This window comes from Schistocerca serialis, chromosome 5, assembly GCF_023864345.2.
Source record: "Schistocerca serialis cubense isolate TAMUIC-IGC-003099 chromosome 5, iqSchSeri2.2, whole genome shotgun sequence".
NCBI lineage: Eukaryota > Metazoa > Arthropoda > Insecta > Orthoptera > Acrididae > Schistocerca > Schistocerca serialis.
Window position 1 is genome coordinate 97,844,393 of NC_064642.1, and position 17,622 is coordinate 97,862,014.

Genomic DNA, 17,622 nt, shown 5'->3' on the forward strand with positions numbered 1-17,622 from the left:
ACATGTGGTGCACAATTCCTTACAAACTGTCTCAGATTGCCTACCCATCGACTGCCAATTAATTGTAAGCAAAACCTACCAGCATTTCCGCATATATACAGTAAGGGTTGAATCTCTGAAGTCATTCTGTAAGTTAACTGAAACTGTATACAAAACTGTACTTGGGCACAGCAAGACAAGGTGGATATCTCTGCTACCGGCATTGGAAAGAATTGTAGAGAAATTTCCTGCGTTGAAATCATATTTCATTTCCCTTGATAAGTGTCCTGTTATCCTTAAAGAATTCTTTGATAACCTTGTGTCTATTGTTCTTCTACATTTTCTTGCTAGCCAGCTAAAACCTTTCTCCACAACAATTAAATGTACTGAGAAACAAGAAATCACATTAGTGGAAGTTTATTAAGAACTAATCAAATAATTGGGCAAATTGCAATGTAGAAAATCTGAAGGATTTCCCACATCCTTTGTACATGAGACTCTAAGAAAGCTGGAAGAAGAGGGTGAAATTACTGTAGAACAATTTCATATTTATGCTGACATCTTCTATGACTCTTGGATTGAGTATATTAAAGAATGGTGTTTACCATTTCTCACGCCTTTTAAAGCATTTGACTGGGTTAATGCTGAAAAGGAGCAGCTACAGTAAAGGATATTCAGGACTGTTGTGTTTTTGTTAAAAGTATTGTACCAAATTTTCCTGTTGATGAAGACGAACTGTTTGATGAATTTTCATGTGCACAGAACTTCATAAAAAGTGAAGAAGGAGACAAAGAAAGTGTTAGTGCAACATGGTTTGAAATATTTGCTTATTTCAAAAGTAAAAACATTAACATTAAAAACATGATTCATTTGGTGGAGTTTTGTCTGGCAATTCCTGGGCCAAATGCTGCTGTGGAACGTGTGTTTTCGTAAGTGAACTCTTTGTGGTCAGATGGAAGAAAAAAAAAAAAATGAAAGTTGAAACAGTGAGGGCCTTGCTCATTGTCAAAACACACTTTAATGGTGTATCGTGTACTGACTTTTATGATACAATTTCCAATGAATATGCACTTCTTAATAAAGTACATAAAAGTGAAAAGTACGGCGATAGTGTGGCAGAATAATTGTAAAAAGTTATTTGGGGTCATCTGAGTGCACGTTTTAAAGGTAACTTGTATGTGTATTAAATTAGTCTATACAATATTTATGTCCAGTTTTTTTTTCCTTCATTGTCCCAGGTTTTTCTCTAATTTATTTTAAATGTCCCCTTTTTCAATGAAAATGAAATGGACACCCAAACATACATACATCACTCAATATGCTCTCACTGTCTGGAAACATTCTACCTCAAGTGTTTGTTTACAAGAGACAACCAGTAACTTTGGTACCTGAGTACAAAAAAACAGTAAAATAATATAAGTAAAATTATAAAAACTTTGTAATAGTGTCTTCAAAATCTGAGAAGCCAACAACAGAACTCTATACTGACTTTCTCAACCGATGTTTGAAGTCTTATGTCGGTCAAGAATGGTTTCTGTTAATTATTGACTCTTGGGCTGGAAAAGCAAATCCTGAATTACACAACAAAATCTTTCAGGATGATGAGAAATCACTAACATTTACAATTAGTGATTCCTCCAAAATGTACTCCACTTGTTCAAACATGTGATGTCTGTTTTTATAGACAAGTAAAAAATCTGATAATTCGTATACAAAATTGCACTTACCCTACTGAAAATAATAGAGAAATAAATTCTTGCAAAAGTATAAAAATACAATCAATAGTCCATCATAAGCTGCCACTGTCAATTTTTAAGGAAATGATCCGATATGCCTTATATGCTTCCATGATTACTAATGAAACATAAATTTTCAAGAATGTTAACGAAGTATGGTTTTCAACAGATCTTAAAAAAAAGGGTTGTTCCTACAAACATTCGTCCTTCATAAACTGTGCAAGATGCCAAAATACTTTTTGTTTTCATTGTTTTTATGACAGTTATCATTCTGGTGCCTGCACATAAAATACAAAATTGACAAATGAACATGATATTGTAAAAATTATGTATATATGTATAACTGAAACTCCACCCAGAATTTTGTGACAGTGGGAATTAATTTACCTCCATTAAAAATACATTTGAAACTGTTCAACTTTTTAAAAGGAAAATATTGATGAGGGTAATTCACATTTTAAGTAACTGTGACAACCTTGTCATAAACAAAATGAAATTATTTATGATTTAATTGATAATAATTTTGATCATTAACTTTATTTAACAGTTGTAATAATTTTTAAAACAATTAACACAACATAATGAAACTGTTCTGGTAGGTAGCTAGAATCAAGCAAGATCAGCCATATGACAGTCTAGCACACTACTGGTTGAGCTACTTGACTTATCTGCCATCTTGCTGCTTATGACCCATATTTGAAGTGTGTATGAAATACATTTGAAACTTAGAGCCCTTTTTTTCAGAATTTTCTGGATAGTGTGCTTTAAGACATCTATGAGTGAACACCCTTGAAGTTTACTACTGATCTGTGAAGTCTCATACTGAACTGAATTTCTGAGATCGGAAGGTCCCCCTGTTAAGAGGGAGAATGTTGTATGTTTTGAAAATAATAATTTTGTAAACAAGTGAGATACAAATTTCTATTATGCTTGTAGGGACATATTGACCTCAATGGTTAAATTACCATACCTCTTACTTTTTGAAATTCAACTCAGAAATCTTTCAATTATGACAGCTTATTCTACTGTACTGAATGTGTTATAAATGTTATCCTGTCTCTTTTTTTTTACCTTTCCATTCGTGTCTATTGATTCTGTGTTGTCATGTTTCTCTGTCTGAAATTTTGTGAAACAATTTGTTCACAAAATTCCATGTAATAGTGAGTTTTGTTCCAAGTTTGCTTCTGTTTTTTCATTGTTTGTATATTATTTGTGAGAAATATCTTTACAGAATTGTTCTAAACATTCTATGAGAGATTCCTTTGACACTGATTTTTACTTTTGTTATAATAATACTTACAGTTAGTAATACTCATATACACTTGACAGAACACAATGAATTAAACAAAGCTATTCAAAATATCTTTGTGGGGATGTGAGAAGATACAATAAAAATTTGGTGATGGGAAACAATCAAAAAACAATAAAATTATGACGAAAACAAAACTGAAATTTAAGTCAGATAGAAACTACAGTTTATCTATTAAGATGGTAGGTGGAACAATAACAACAGATAGAAAATTGTACCAACACTCCACAATTTATTTAGATGTTGCTGTAACTTAACATATGAGTCATAAACACTGTCAGTTGACAGTGAAAATAATTACAATCCAAAAGTAATACTAGATAAGGAGTGCAAAGCCATTTGAGGTATGAAGATCACAAATGCTGTACAGATGATTACTGAATGGAAATGGTTAATCATGGTGTAAAAAAGTTACAAAAGAAACTTGCACAATGGTTTAAAGAATGTTTGCAAAAGAAGACAGTTACTCAAAATTGGAATTATTTTTTAACTGCTCTGCTTCCCAAGAATGGAGAAAGATGAGAGACAAACTACTATTCACTCCTTTCCTTATTGTAAAAGGTACACTCATTAAAATATGAGTTTTTAAACTGACATTAGAAGTGAATATAGCACAATTGTCAATTTAAACTCCAGGTTGGAATATTAGCAATATAAGGAAAAGGTAGACTGCTGCTTACCATAAAGATGACACTTTCAGTTGCTGATAGGCACAACAAAAAGCCACAAATTAGCTTTTGACCAAGGCTTCATCAGAAAAGAAAAAACACACACATTTATTCCCACAAGTAAGCACACCTCACACACACGACTGCCATCTCCAGCAGCTCAGACTGCAATGCAGCTATCACATAAAATGAAAGCAGCAATCTGGGAGGGGTAGGGAATGTATAGCAGGGTATGGATGGGGCGAGAGAAGATTGCGGTCTAGTGGAGCATGCAGAGATTAGACAGCCAACAGGTGCCTGTTGGCTACCTAGTCCGTGCACACTTCACCAGACAGTGGTCTTCTCTCTCTCTCTCTCTCTCTCTCCCCCACCCCTACCCTGCTATCCCTTCCCGTTTCCCACACCCTCCAGATTGCTGCTTCAGTTCTACGTGACAGTTTGGTTCTGATCTGAGCTGCTGGAGATGGCATCATGTGCGCGTGAGGTGTACGTGTGTGTGTGTGTGTGTGTGTGTGTGTGTGTGTGTGTGTGTGTGTGTGTAAAAGATAATGTGTGTCTTATGGTTGTGCCAATCTACAATCGACAATTTACAGCCATAAATGAAATTGTGGAATGGAGCAGGAAGTCAGTGGTAGGCAGTGGAAATCTTGTAATTCCATTTTGTTAAATTTTACAGTGGAAGCAAAAATGGTTTCTTAAAAAATATATAAAGTGATACAGATAATGTTAGTACATTTGTAACTATATAGTAGAAGCCTAGTTATTGTCAAATTTGAGAAATCAAAGCACTTTCAGGTCTCTCTTTGATAATGGAGTCACTGTAATTAGAGATTTCCAGAGACAGGTGGAATTATGAGTTTTTCATTGCCTACCATCGAAGTGGCATTCACATATTTTGAGAAAACTTATGACTTTCATTGAAACTTTATTAACAATCCTTAAAAGACCTTGACTCAATCTTTGTTAGTATACTAAAGAATGTGTGAAATCAGTGCGACAGTGTTTGAAACTATCCTTAGCATTATAGTGTTTGTTCTGGGAGAGTGAATGGGGAATAGACATTAATGGAACATAAGTGACACTTCTTTGTTTTACTGCTGATTTACAGTTTGCTGCTAATAGAGATGAATTTCAACATGTATAGAACAACAGTATTCAACAGATTTGAATGTAAGCTTGAAAATCAGTCATAATAAGACTAAAATAATGTACAGTAACACATCGAAAAGAATGTTGCACCTTGTAATAAAGAAGTCATAGAACCAGTTCACAAGTGTTGTAATTAGAGCAATTTAAGACAAGTGGATGGACAGCAAAAGAAACAAACAAAAGAATAAAAATGGCCTGGACTGCTTTTGGTAAACTAAATGAGACTTTCAAAACAAAACAACTAAAGTATGTAAAAAGGAAAGCCTACAATCTGCTTGTATGACCAACTGTGAAACACTTTTAACGCAAAAGCCATTCAATAATTGAGGGTTGCTTAGTAACAGATGGAAAGATTCATGTTGAAAATTATGGGAAGTACAAGAAATGAAACAAATGGATCCTGGAACAGACTGTAGTAGTACGTATACTTAGGACCTTAATGAAAATGAAGTGTAGGTCAGCAGGATATATTGCTAAGTGAATGGGTGGTAGATGGACCTAGGATGTTATGTACTGGATTTCAAGATAAAGACTGAAATGTTGACCCAGTGGAAGTTGGATGGATGACATTGGAAAATGCGCAGGAGCGATATAGGTGTGTGTAGTTAAAAAGCACAATGCATGGTCAAGTCTAGAGGAGGTCTTTATCCAGAAATGGATGTAAAATGCTGCTAATACTGCTCCTGATGAAGAGTTAAACTAGTTTTTGTAAGTCTTCTTTTTATTTTGTATTTGTCACATCATCTTAACTAAATTTATCCACAATGAAAAAGATCACATTTATTTTTTGCATGGTCCCAGACAAAATGAACATTTTTGACCTAATCAGTATAACCCTGAGTCCGATGTCATATGACTGTAGTTAATGGGAAAATATATTTTATCAGATTTGCTGATTTCAGGTGTGCATTCATTAACTGTGTTTATCTGTTCAACATGCTTGGTGATCTTTTTTTACAGATGACCCAGACTCACAACGGAAAAAGTTTGTTCGTGACAAAACAGCAAAATACCTCCTCCAAGCAGAAAAATTGTATAATGAAAACTTAGCACCAAAATTGAAGGAGTCTTTTCACTGGAATGTAAGCTATTTTACACAACACTTTCTTCTTATGTCTGTTGCAGTGTTGATAAGATATTTACAATAACGAATGGAAATAACAGCAGTCATTCAATTTACATATTACTGTAAGAGAGGTTAACTGTGGTTAACACAGGTGGTCCCATAAAAAGTTTTTGTATTTCAGCCAAGTAGATTAGAAACTGTCAGATTTCCTGTGAGGCATATGATCGCGAGGAAGTAATTACCATCATATAAGCTGCATTCTTTAAGATAACAAGCAAGTAATGTTCCCATTTGCAGCATTTAAGGTATTTATATATAATGGCTGGTGTTGAGCAATAAAATACAGTATTATGACCTATAGCTGCCTTGCACTCTCAGGATTTTTGACTAGAGTTGTCAGATTCTAATTTTGATGTGGTTGGTATTCATATCTACAGACATAGGCAATGTTTAACCATACTTGGTGACAATAGTAGAGAATTGGGCAGTAACAAGATTTGTTGGATATAAACCAGATTAATGGAGGATCACTTTATAGCATAAAAAAGCACATCACCCTTATTAGTAATAAGTAGCTTTCCAGGTGTGCCATAATACACAAGAATGACAGCCTTAGCTTTAGGAAAGGTTGCTGAAATATGATAGAATCTTATCAATATTGAGGGGTTGTGGCAGCAAATAACGTGATTACAGTGTTACTGTAACACTTCGACTGCTTGTTACTTGTTTTTTTATCAACCTGCAACATTTAGTGTATTCTCGTGAATATAATATTTGTCTTCCAGAAACAGTGTGTTACATAACTTATCAAAATTAAATAATCATTTAATTTCTGGTTTGTCCTAAATATTATTTTCCAGAAAGTTGTGTCCATGACAAATCAAAGGGACTGAAGAAATAACAGATTATGTTACTGTGGTATTTTGAAGTTATTGAATACATAATCTACATTTTGCAAACCATTGTTCTCAGATAATTTCCTCCACAGTATTTATGAAACATGAAATTCCCTTCAAGTTCTACTGGCGGCTTGAATTGCCATCTGTGATATCCACTTCATTTGTTCATTTCACTTTATAGACTGGTTTAACCTTGCAGTTCAGAGAAATGGTTTATCAAAAGAAATAACTCTGGGCTAGATATCAACATGCAGTTTTTATCCTGCAATACAGTTCTTTATTGTACACAGTACAACAAATACAACTCCTGTAGAGGTCCACATCATATCTTTGGAATGGCGACATTGTTGTGAAGCATACAAAGAGACAGTTGTGTGACAGTGCTTTGAGAGCTTCCCTCCAGGGGATGTATGGCTGCTTAGGTTTCTTGTTGCAATGCAAAAATTTGAGCATAGCTGATGTTACGTTAGCCATAGTTTCATTGGGAGAAGATAACAAACAATGAATTTTAGAGAAATGTTTGTGTTCCCTGATAAGCCAAAGGACACAATGTGAGACCTTATTTTCTCCCGACATATATAATGTTCAAATAACTTACGGGAATGCAGCCAGATAATGTCATAGACAACTGCCGATATTTCACTGGAGCATACCCTGCCAGTTTAAAGGCAAAACTGCAGCAAGTAAGTGCTGTGAATTTAAAACTGTGGTTTCCACAGAAACTCCATAAAGATGACACACACACACACACACACACACACACACACACACTCTCTCTCTGCGGTGGCCCAGCGTAATGTTAAGCGTTTTCGTGGACTTACTTGCTGAAGAATCTCGCTCTCTCTCTTCTTTTTTTAAAAAATAGCTACTCTTGGAACACCATTCAATGCACCAGAAGATATTTACATCCATTTTGTCCAAAAAAAAAAAAAAAAAAACAAACTTTATGACGTAAGCCCACACATTACTGGGCACCCAGGATCAGTTAATTACACATTTTTGAACACAATTAATACACAAGCTTTTATCATGGCTGACTATCCACGTCCAGTCCATGTACTCTCAACAGCAGTTCAATGTCTACTAAACAGTCACTATCTTGAGTCACTCCATTTGTTTTTCAGCAATACAAAGCTACATTACTCTTTGCAGCCGGCCACAGAGCTTCCTGGCCATATTTGATTATTCTTGGCAGGTCGCGCTGAACACTTGCCAGCGCCGACGAATTATCTCCCTTCCAGTTTCGCCTGCACAACCAATAAATGGGTGCAGTATCCCATGCTCATCCTTATGCCCTGCTTTAAAATAACGTGTGTTCGAAACTGCTGGAACACAAGTCTCTCCAGACTTTTGTAAAATTCTGGGGGCACTACATATCCCTCCCCTTAGCTCGAACACTCGTTATTTTGCACACAACATATATTATAATAATTTCTTTTCTTAACACTTATCTTGTTACTTTGTACTACATAAAAACATTAGGTACAAAAACTCTCTTCCATCTCCAGTATTTCATTAAGCTGTTGGTAATATCATTCATAGATATCGTAGTGTGATAAACTAATAGTACAACAAGTATTATCTATTTCCAACAGATTTATCTAGTCTTGCTTCCAGGATTGGGCCAAAATAAATCCCTCCCCTTAGCCAGTTTCAAAGTTCAGGCATTATTCTGAGTCGAGTCTTTACTTTTTTTTCTTTTTTTAGAAGCTGTTGCAATGATAACCACTGGTTTTCCGGGTCTGAAAAAAATTATTTATACTGGGGGTTTTCTCTTTTTTTCTATCTCCTCGTGCAGGACTCGTCTTTTCTATTAAAAAAATTTTAGAATTCAAATTTACCAGGAGAAACTTTCCACTACAATCTCAGGTCATTATACCACCCTTTCCCTTTGGGTTCCAATCTATGTAAGGGTTGATACTATGGCAACATCTTCTTCCTCATCCTTGGGTAGGTATGCCCCTTCCATTTATACAAAACTATGGTACAGGTCAATCCCCTTTTTGGTGCCCCTGCCCGCACAGTATAGGTCAGCCTCCTCTGGGTCTGCCTACCTGCCTCTCTTTCTCTCATGTCATCTATATCGGATGCGCCCTCCCTATCTTCTCTAACAATGATTCATAGTCTTGCCTCTTTCGTACTCCTGTGCACACTATTTTATTTAATATTTCCTGGTAAAATTTCTATCTACCTCTCCTTTCCTCCTCCTGAGTCCTTCAGCCTACCTGCTTAAATTCTTTGCTTGTTCATTGCTTACAGCTCACTTATATAGCCTTAATAACTAAATGTGTTTCGTCCATGGTTGTAACTTTATTTCTTTTCATCGGGCTATTCGGTCTGCACAATCCTATTATTCATCAGAAACTTATTTGACTCAATACCTCTGGCTTAATATCTATTTCTTTTTATCTCCATTCATATTACTTTGTACTACTATAGCTATGAACACAGGTGGATATACACTTCGTCCTCCCTTGTTCCTTTAGCTTAAGCTTACTATACCATTTCATTTGAGATGTGCAACCGTCATTACTTAGCGCATGTGCTCAAGCCTTTCCTGAGCACTACCTCCCCCCTTATCTAAGACGGTTGTTACATCTCCCTGTGTATTACTTGTCTGTGTCTTTGTATTTAATCATTTGAGTGTGGAAGTGTGATCGTGCGTCCTGATTCTTCGGCCCACTAAGGTTCTTAGTTGAAGATTTGTAGAAATCACTGAAAAGAGAAGGACTTCAGCGATAGAAGTATATGAATGTGGACAGAGGGAAAGATAGATTGGTACTCTTAAGAGAAGTAAGAAAGGAAATAAAAGAATTGGTTGCTAAGATCGAAGAAAGAAAGAAGACAGCCCCAAATACAGGAAATCCTTCCCACCCCCCGTTCCCCAGGATCCCCACTTCGCCGGAACTTAAGTGAGAGGCTGGGGGAGGTATAATGTTCGACGTCTCCTGCAGAACGGACATTCTCACCGTCTCCTTTGAAGTCCCAGAAGAAAAGATCTTAGCAACTCCTATGGAACGGCAAATGATGATGAGCCAGTCACACTTGTTTGTGAGGTTTGTATGAAGGGCGTGGTGTGTAGGTCGTTTCTGTGCCTATGCTACCCACCCCTTTCAAAATTAGATATAAACCCTCCCCAATCACATCACACTTTACAAAAAATATAAAACATTCTATAAAAATAGAAATTATATACACTATAATCAAATAGTTATTCAGTTAGTCACTTCCTCTATATTTCATACACATGTTCAGTTCATGTCATCTAGGTATCATTCTTCCTAAACAGTGCCATCATATTATATCTCCTGTTAGAATGTTACCCTGTTAGTATTATCTCATGCTTAGAGGTTACTGTTTATTGTGACTCCTTAAATTAGTCATAATCGTGTAGTCATAATTGGTCTCTTTTAATACTAATATGATAGGATAGCTTAAGGGCTATAAATAGGTTACAGGATAGTCGAAGATTTGAAGGGAGTTCGGTGTAGGAAAACTAATGTGGAAGCAACACCAAACCCAACTCGGGAACTGGCGGACGTCACTCCGCCCGTTGACACAGAACATCAACGTCCCTGGGGGTTTTGTACATATCATTTTATATCCTTTAACATTATACATTCCCTTTTCCTCTCCCATCACAGGATCTACTAAATATAGGGTTTTTTGGTGTACTATTGATTGAATACGATAAGGTCCTACGTACTTCAGAAAAAAATTGTGTATTTCTTTTTTCAGTGCTGAACTTCGAAGGTGTTGTTTTACTAAGTCATCTACATGGTATTCTGGGTCAGTTGAGGTTGTATTGCTTTTATCTACCCTTTGTTGGGCGCTCCTATGTAAGTTTCTACCAACTCTTTCCTGAATGGCTTGGTGATCAGTAGTTTTTTGCTCCGGCCACATAAAACACTTAATTAGAGGTTCTCCTATAAATGGCTTGCCAACGACTTCTACGGGTGTCATTCCTGTAGACAAATGCGGTAGTTCGTTTAGAATAAGCTCAAAATATTTAATTATTTCCGCCAATGAGGTATGAGTGTCGTGGCAATAAGTGCGGCACAACCTACCAATATCTTTCATTACTCTTTCACAAGGGTTCGAAGATAGATTATAGTTAGGTATTAAAATGTGTCATATATTTTCCCAGGCTAAAACTTCCTTAACTTCATGCCTGGTAAACTGAGGTCCATTATCAGAAAGTTTCTCCTGCATAAGCTTGAATTCTTTCCTCAACGTTTCTAAGTCTTTCTTGGTGTTATCTAAATCGGAAGTTACTATGGGCGAAGAGATATCAACACTTAGTTTCTCTTCAACCTTTTGTCCTATTAATTCTTCTACTTTGTTTTTCTAAGCCATTCAAATTTCTAAGCTCTGCAGTCATGAACTTTTCTTTGAAGTTCTGCTCTACGGTTTCCACCCGTGATTTGCCCCTGAAATTTGTGCCTGTACTAGGGGGACCACTTATCTTGTTTCTGGAAATTGGTTTTTAGCATAGTTAATTCTTGTTCGACCACATTAAATGTAACATTACATACATTTTTCAAAGAGTTGTATTTTTCATTAACTTGTGTTTCCAAATTACTACATTTACAGTCTACATCATATTCTAATTTTCGAACTAACCCTTTTAGTTTAGCTTCATTTCTTTGTCCTACATCCTTAAATAAAATACTTGTCTGTTCACTCAGGGAATCGGACAATTCTTTTTTCCATTCTTGCATCTGATTACTTAGGATATTAACTTGAGCCTCTAGTTTTGTGATTCAAACTACACTTTGATAAACCTCATTAATTCGCCTAAATCTGGCCCCTGTTTTTCAATTCCCATAGCTCCAACAGACTCTACGGATTCATGTTCCTTCTCCATTGTGTTTTGTTTTGCCTTTAATCTAGTTATCATTATAAGTACACTTGCTTATTTCCACAACCCCCCACACTTCACAAGCAATCAAAGGTCAGTAGTAGCTCACTCGGCGTCGGTGGAAGGCGGCGACGGCACCGGTGTACGGCGGCGTCAGCGTCAATGGACGTTGGCGTCGGCGTAGGTGGACGACGGCGTTGGCTTTTGTGGACGGCTGCGTCAGCGTTGGTGTACGGCAGCATCGGCGTTGGTGTGCGTCGGCGTTGGTAGACGGCGGCAGTGGCGGCGGCAATTTGAGACTAACTGCAGCTTTGTGTGATTTTCTTGATTCCCTTAATCATTTCACCATTTATCAACACGATATTTCTGGATAAGTATCGTGGAATCCTTCTTCAGCCTCGCTGTTATCGGTTGCTATGGCAACTCCCAACTGTTTTTTTCTTTTTCTTATTATATTTGCCCTTCTTTCTCAGGTCCTTTCTTTACAGTCGCCACATTCATGCGGTGGCCTGGTGTAATGTTTAGCGTTTTTGTAGACTTACTTGTTGAAGAATGCTAGTTCTGCTTTCTTGCATCACCGTTGTCTTCTGCTAGCACCGGACGCTTCTCCGAAGATTTCACTGCTAGGAAGGAGAAATTTTCACTCTCTCGCTCTCTCTCTTCTTATTTAAAAAATACGGTACTCTTGGAAAACCATTAAATGCACCAGAACATATTTATTTCCATTTTGTACAAAAAAACAACTAGACTTAATGATGTAAGCCCACACATTACCGGAAACCAAGGATCAGTTAATCACACATTTTTGAACACAAGACTTCTGGTCAGGTGACTACAGGGTTATAAACACAAAATCAAATAGGGGTAATGCAGGAGTAGGTTTAATAGTGAATAGGAAAATAGGAGTGCAGGTAAGCTACTACAAACAGCGTAGTGAATGCATTATTGTGGAAAAGATAGATACGAAGCCCACGCCTACTACAGTAGTACAAGTTTATATGCCAATTAGCTCTGCAGATGACGAAGAAATTGAAGAAATGTATGATGAAATAAAAGAAATTATTCAGGTAGTGAAGGGAGACAAAAATTTAATAGTCATGGGTGACTGGAATTCGAGAGTAGGAAAAGGGAGAGAAGGAAACATAGTAAGTGAATAGGGATTGGGGATAACAAATGAAAGAGGAAGCCGGCTGGTAGAGTTTTGCACAGAGCATAACTTTATCATAGCTAACACTTGGTTCAAGAATCATGAAAGAAGGTTGTATACATAGAAGAATCCTGGAGATACTAGGAGGTATCAGATAGATTATATAATGGTAAGACAGAGATTTAGGAAGCAGGTTTTAAATTGTAAGACTTTTCAGGGGCAGATGTGAACTCTGACCACAATCTATTGGTTATGAACTGTAGATTAAAACTGAAGAAACTGCAAAAAGGTGGGAATTTAAGGAGATGGGACTAGGATAAACTAGTAAACCAGAGGTTGCGTTTCAGGGAGAGGATAAGCAAACAATTGACAGGAATGGAAGAAAGAAGTAAGGTAGAAGAAGAATGGGTAGCTCTGAGGGATGAAGTAGTGAAAGCAGCAGAGGAACAAGTAGGTAAAAAGACGAGGGCTAGTAGAAATCCTTGGGTAACAGAAGATGTATTGAATTTAATTGATGAAAGGAGAAAATATAAAAACGCAGTAAATGAAGCAGGCAATAAGGAATACAAACGTCTCAAAAATGAGATCGACAGGAAGTGCAAAATAGCTAAGCAGGGATGGCTAGAGGACAAATGTAAGGGTGTAGAAGCGAGTATCACTAGGGGTAAGATAGATACTGCCTATAGGAAAATTAAAGAGACCTTTGGAGATAAGAGAACCACTTGCATGAGTATCAACAGCTCATACGGAAACCCAGTTCTAAGCAAAGAAGGGAAAGCAGAAAGGTGGAAGGAGTATATTGAGGGTCTATACAAGGGCGATGTACTTGAGGATAATATTATGGAAATGGAAGAGGATGTAGATGAAGATGAAATGGGAGATACGATACTGCGTGAAGAGTTTGACAGAGCACTGAAAGACCTGAGTCGAAACAAGGCCCCTGGAGTAGACAGCATTCCATTGGAACTACTGACGGCCTTGGGAGAGCCAGTCCTGACAAAACTCTACCATCTGGTGAGCAAGATGTATGAAACAGGCGAAATACCCTCAGACTTCTAGAAGAATATAATAATTTCAATCCCAAAGAAAGCAGGTGTTGACAGATGTGAAAATCTAACTATCAGTTTAATAAGTCACAGCTGCAAAATACTAACGCGAATTCTTTACTGACGAATGGAAAAACTAGTAGAAGCTGACCTCGGGGAAGATCAGTTTGGATTTCATAGAAATGTTGGAACACATGAGGCAATACTGACCCTACGCCTTATCTTAGAAGCTAGATTAAGGAAAGGCAAACCTACGTTTCTAGCATTTGTAGACTTAGAGAAAGCTTTTGACAATGTTGACTGGAATACTCTCTTTCAAATTCTGAAGGTGGCAGGGGTAAAATACAAGGAGCGAAAGGCTATTTACGATTTGTACAGCAACCAGATGGCAGTTATAAGGGTCGAGAGGTATGAAAAGGAAGAAGCAGTTGGGAAGGGAGTGAGACAGGGTTCTAGTTTCGCCCCGATGTTATTCAATCTGTATATTGAGCAAGCAGTGAAGGAAACAACAGAAAAATTCGGAGTAGGTATTAAAGTCCATGGAGAAGAAATAAAAACTTTGTGGTTCGCCGATGACGTTGTAATTCTGTCAAAGACAGCAAAGGACTTGGAAGAGCAATTGAACGATAGTGTCTTGAAAGGAGGATATAAGATGAACATCAACAAAAGCAAAACGAGGATAATGGAATGTAGTCGAATTAAGTCAGGTGATGCTGAGGGAATTAGATTAGGAAATGAGACACTTAAAGTAGTAAAGGAGTTTTGCTATTTGGGGAGCAAAATAACTGATGATGGTCGAAGTAGAGAGGATATAAAATGTAGACTGGCAATGGCAAGGAAAGCGTTTCTGAAGAAGAGAAATTTATTAACATCGAGTATAGATTTAAGTGTCAGGAAGTCATTTTTGAAAGTATTTGTATGGAGTGTAGCCATGTATGGAAGTGAAACATGGACGATAAATAGTTTGGACAAGAAGAGAATAGAAGCTTTCGAAATGTGGTGCTACAGAAGAATGCTGAAGATTGGGTAGATCACATAACTAATGAGGAAGTACTGAATAGGATTGGGGAGAAGAGAAGTTTGTGGCACAACTTGACTAGAAGAAGGGATCGGTTGGTAGGACATGTTCTGAGGCATCAAGGGATCACCAATTTAGTATTGGGGAGCAGCATGGAGGGTAAAAATCGTAGAGGGAGACCAAGAGCTGAATACACTAAGCAGATTCAGAAGGATGTAGGTTGCGATAGGTACTGGGAGATGAAGAAGCTTGTGCGGGATAGAGTAGCATGGAGAGCTGCATCAAACCAGTCTCAGGACTGAAGACCACAACAACAACATTAATACATAAGCTTTTATCATGGCTGACTATCCACATCCAGTCCATGTACTCTCAACAGCAGTTCAGTGTCTAGTAAACAGTCACTATCTTGAGTCACTCCATTTGTTTTTCAACAATACAAAGCACATTACTCTTTGCAGCCGGCCATGGAGCTTCCGGGCCGTAGTTGATTATTCTTGGCAGGTCGAGCTGAACACTTGCCAGCGCCGACGAATTATCTCCCTTCCAATTTCCCCTGTACAAACAATAAATGGATGCAGTATCCCATGCTCATCCTTACGCCCTGCTTTTCGTGAAATTCTGGGGGCACTACAACACACGCACACACACACACACACACACACACACTCTGAGTCACCCTCTCTCTCTCTCTCTCTCTCTCTCTCTCTCTCTCTCTCTCTTTCTGTAAAGACTAGTCTCTCTCTCTCTCTCTCTCTCTCTCTCTCTCTCTTTCTTTCTGTAAAGACTAGTGCCATCACAAACCAAAGATAACCAGCATCAGAGATTTTTGTTGTTGTTGTTGTTGTGTTCTTCGATCCAGACCGGTTTGATGCAGCTCTCCATGCTACCCTATTCTGTGCAAACTTCTTCATCTCCAACTATCTACTGCAACCTACAGCCTTCTGAGTCTGCTTCGTAAATTCATTGATTTTTACCCTCCACATTGCCCTCCAATACTAAATTGGTGATCCGTTGATGCCTCAGGACATGTCCTACCAACTAATCCCTTCTGCTAGTAAAGTTGTGCCACAAATTCCTCCTCTACCCAATTCTGCTCAGTACATCTTCATTAGTTACGTGATCTACCCATCTAATCTTCAGCATTCTTCTGTAGCTCCGCATTTTGAAAGCTTCTATTCTCTTCCTGTCTAAACTATTTATCGTCAATGTTTCACTTCCATACATGGCTATACTCCATACAGATACTTTTAGAAAAGACTTCCTGACACTTACATCTATGCTCGATGTTAACAAATTTCTCTTCTTCAGAAACGCTTTCCTTGCCATTGCCAGATATCCTCTCTACTTCGACCATCATCAGTTATTTTGCTTCCCAAATAGCAAAACTCATTTACTGTTTTAAGTGTCTCATTTCCTAATCTAATTCCCTCAGCATCACCTGATTTAATTCGACTACATTCCATTATCCTCGTCCTTTCAAGACACTGTCCATTCCATTCAACTGCTCTTCCACGTCCTTTGCTGTTTCTGACAGAATTACAATGTCATAGGCAAAACTCAAAGTCTTTATTTCTTCTCCTTGGATTTTATGTTAGTATTTTGCAACCGTGACTTGCCCTAAACTAATAGTTTGGTAATTTTCACACCTGCCAACATCTGCTCTCTTTGGGATTGGAATTATTATATTCTTCTTGAAGTCTGAGGGTATTTCGCCTGTCTCATACATCTTGCTCACCAGATGGTAGAGTTTTGTCAGGACTGGCTCTCCCAAGGCCATCAGTAGTTCTAATGGAATGTTGTCTACTCTGGGGGCCTTGTTTCGACTCAGGTCTTTCAGTGCTCTGTCAAACTCTGCACGCAGTATCTTATCTCCCATTTCATCTTCATCTACGTCCTCCTCCATTTCCATAATATTACCCTCAAGTACGTCACCCTTGTGTAGATCCTCTATGTACTCCTTCCACCTTTCTGCTTTCCCTTCTTGGCTTAGAAGTGGTTTTCCATCTGAGCTCTTGATATTCACACAAGTGGTTCTCTTTTCTCCAAAGGTCTCTTTAATTTTCCTGTAGGCAGTATCTGTCTTGCCCCTAGTCATATATGCCTCTACATCCCTACATTTGTCTTCTAGCCATCCCCGCTTAGCCATTTTGCACTTCCTGTCGATCTCATTTTTGAGACGTTTGTATTCCTTTTTGCCTGCTTCATTTACTGCATTTTAATATTTTCTCCTTTCATCAGTTAACTGCAATATCTCTTCTATTACCCAAGGATTTCTACCAGCCCTATTTTTTCCACCTGCTTGATCCTCTACTGTCTTCGTCATTTCATCTCTCAAAGCTACCCATTCTTCTTCTACTGTATTTCATTCCCCTTTTCTTGTCAATCGTTCCCTAATGCTCTTTCTGAAACTCTGTTCAACCTCTGGTTCTTTCAGTTTATACAGGTTCCATCTCCTTAAATCCCTCCTTTTTGCAGTTCATAACCAATAGATATTGGTCAGAGCTGAAAGTGACTTTGAATTTAAAACCTGGTTCCTAAATCTGTCTTACCATTATATAATCTATCTGAAACCTTCCAGTTTGTGCTTTTTTTGTGGGATGCCACTTGCTAGGTTAGTTTCTGTATCTACAGAGTGCGAGTTCTGTAGTACTGACAATGATGGTGGGTGACACCTCTCATTAATATATGCTGTTTTTTACACTGTCTTCTACAACACTCAAGATAGTTTTCTTAATAGTGCG

The 17,622-nt window shown here is 37.7% G+C and overlaps 1 protein-coding gene across 1 annotated transcript in view; it reads left to right on the forward strand.

The window, feature by feature from the left end:
• The window catches only part of LOC126480992 (ribosomal protein S6 kinase delta-1), a 190,846-nt gene that overhangs the window by 73,714 nt on the left and 99,510 nt on the right, over positions 1 to 17,622 (forward strand). The window contains exon 7 of the mRNA XM_050104435.1: positions 5,802 to 5,923. Within this exon, the coding sequence (XP_049960392.1) occupies positions 5,802 to 5,923 (122 nt within the window). The remainder of the gene's footprint in view (positions 1 to 5,801; positions 5,924 to 17,622) is intronic.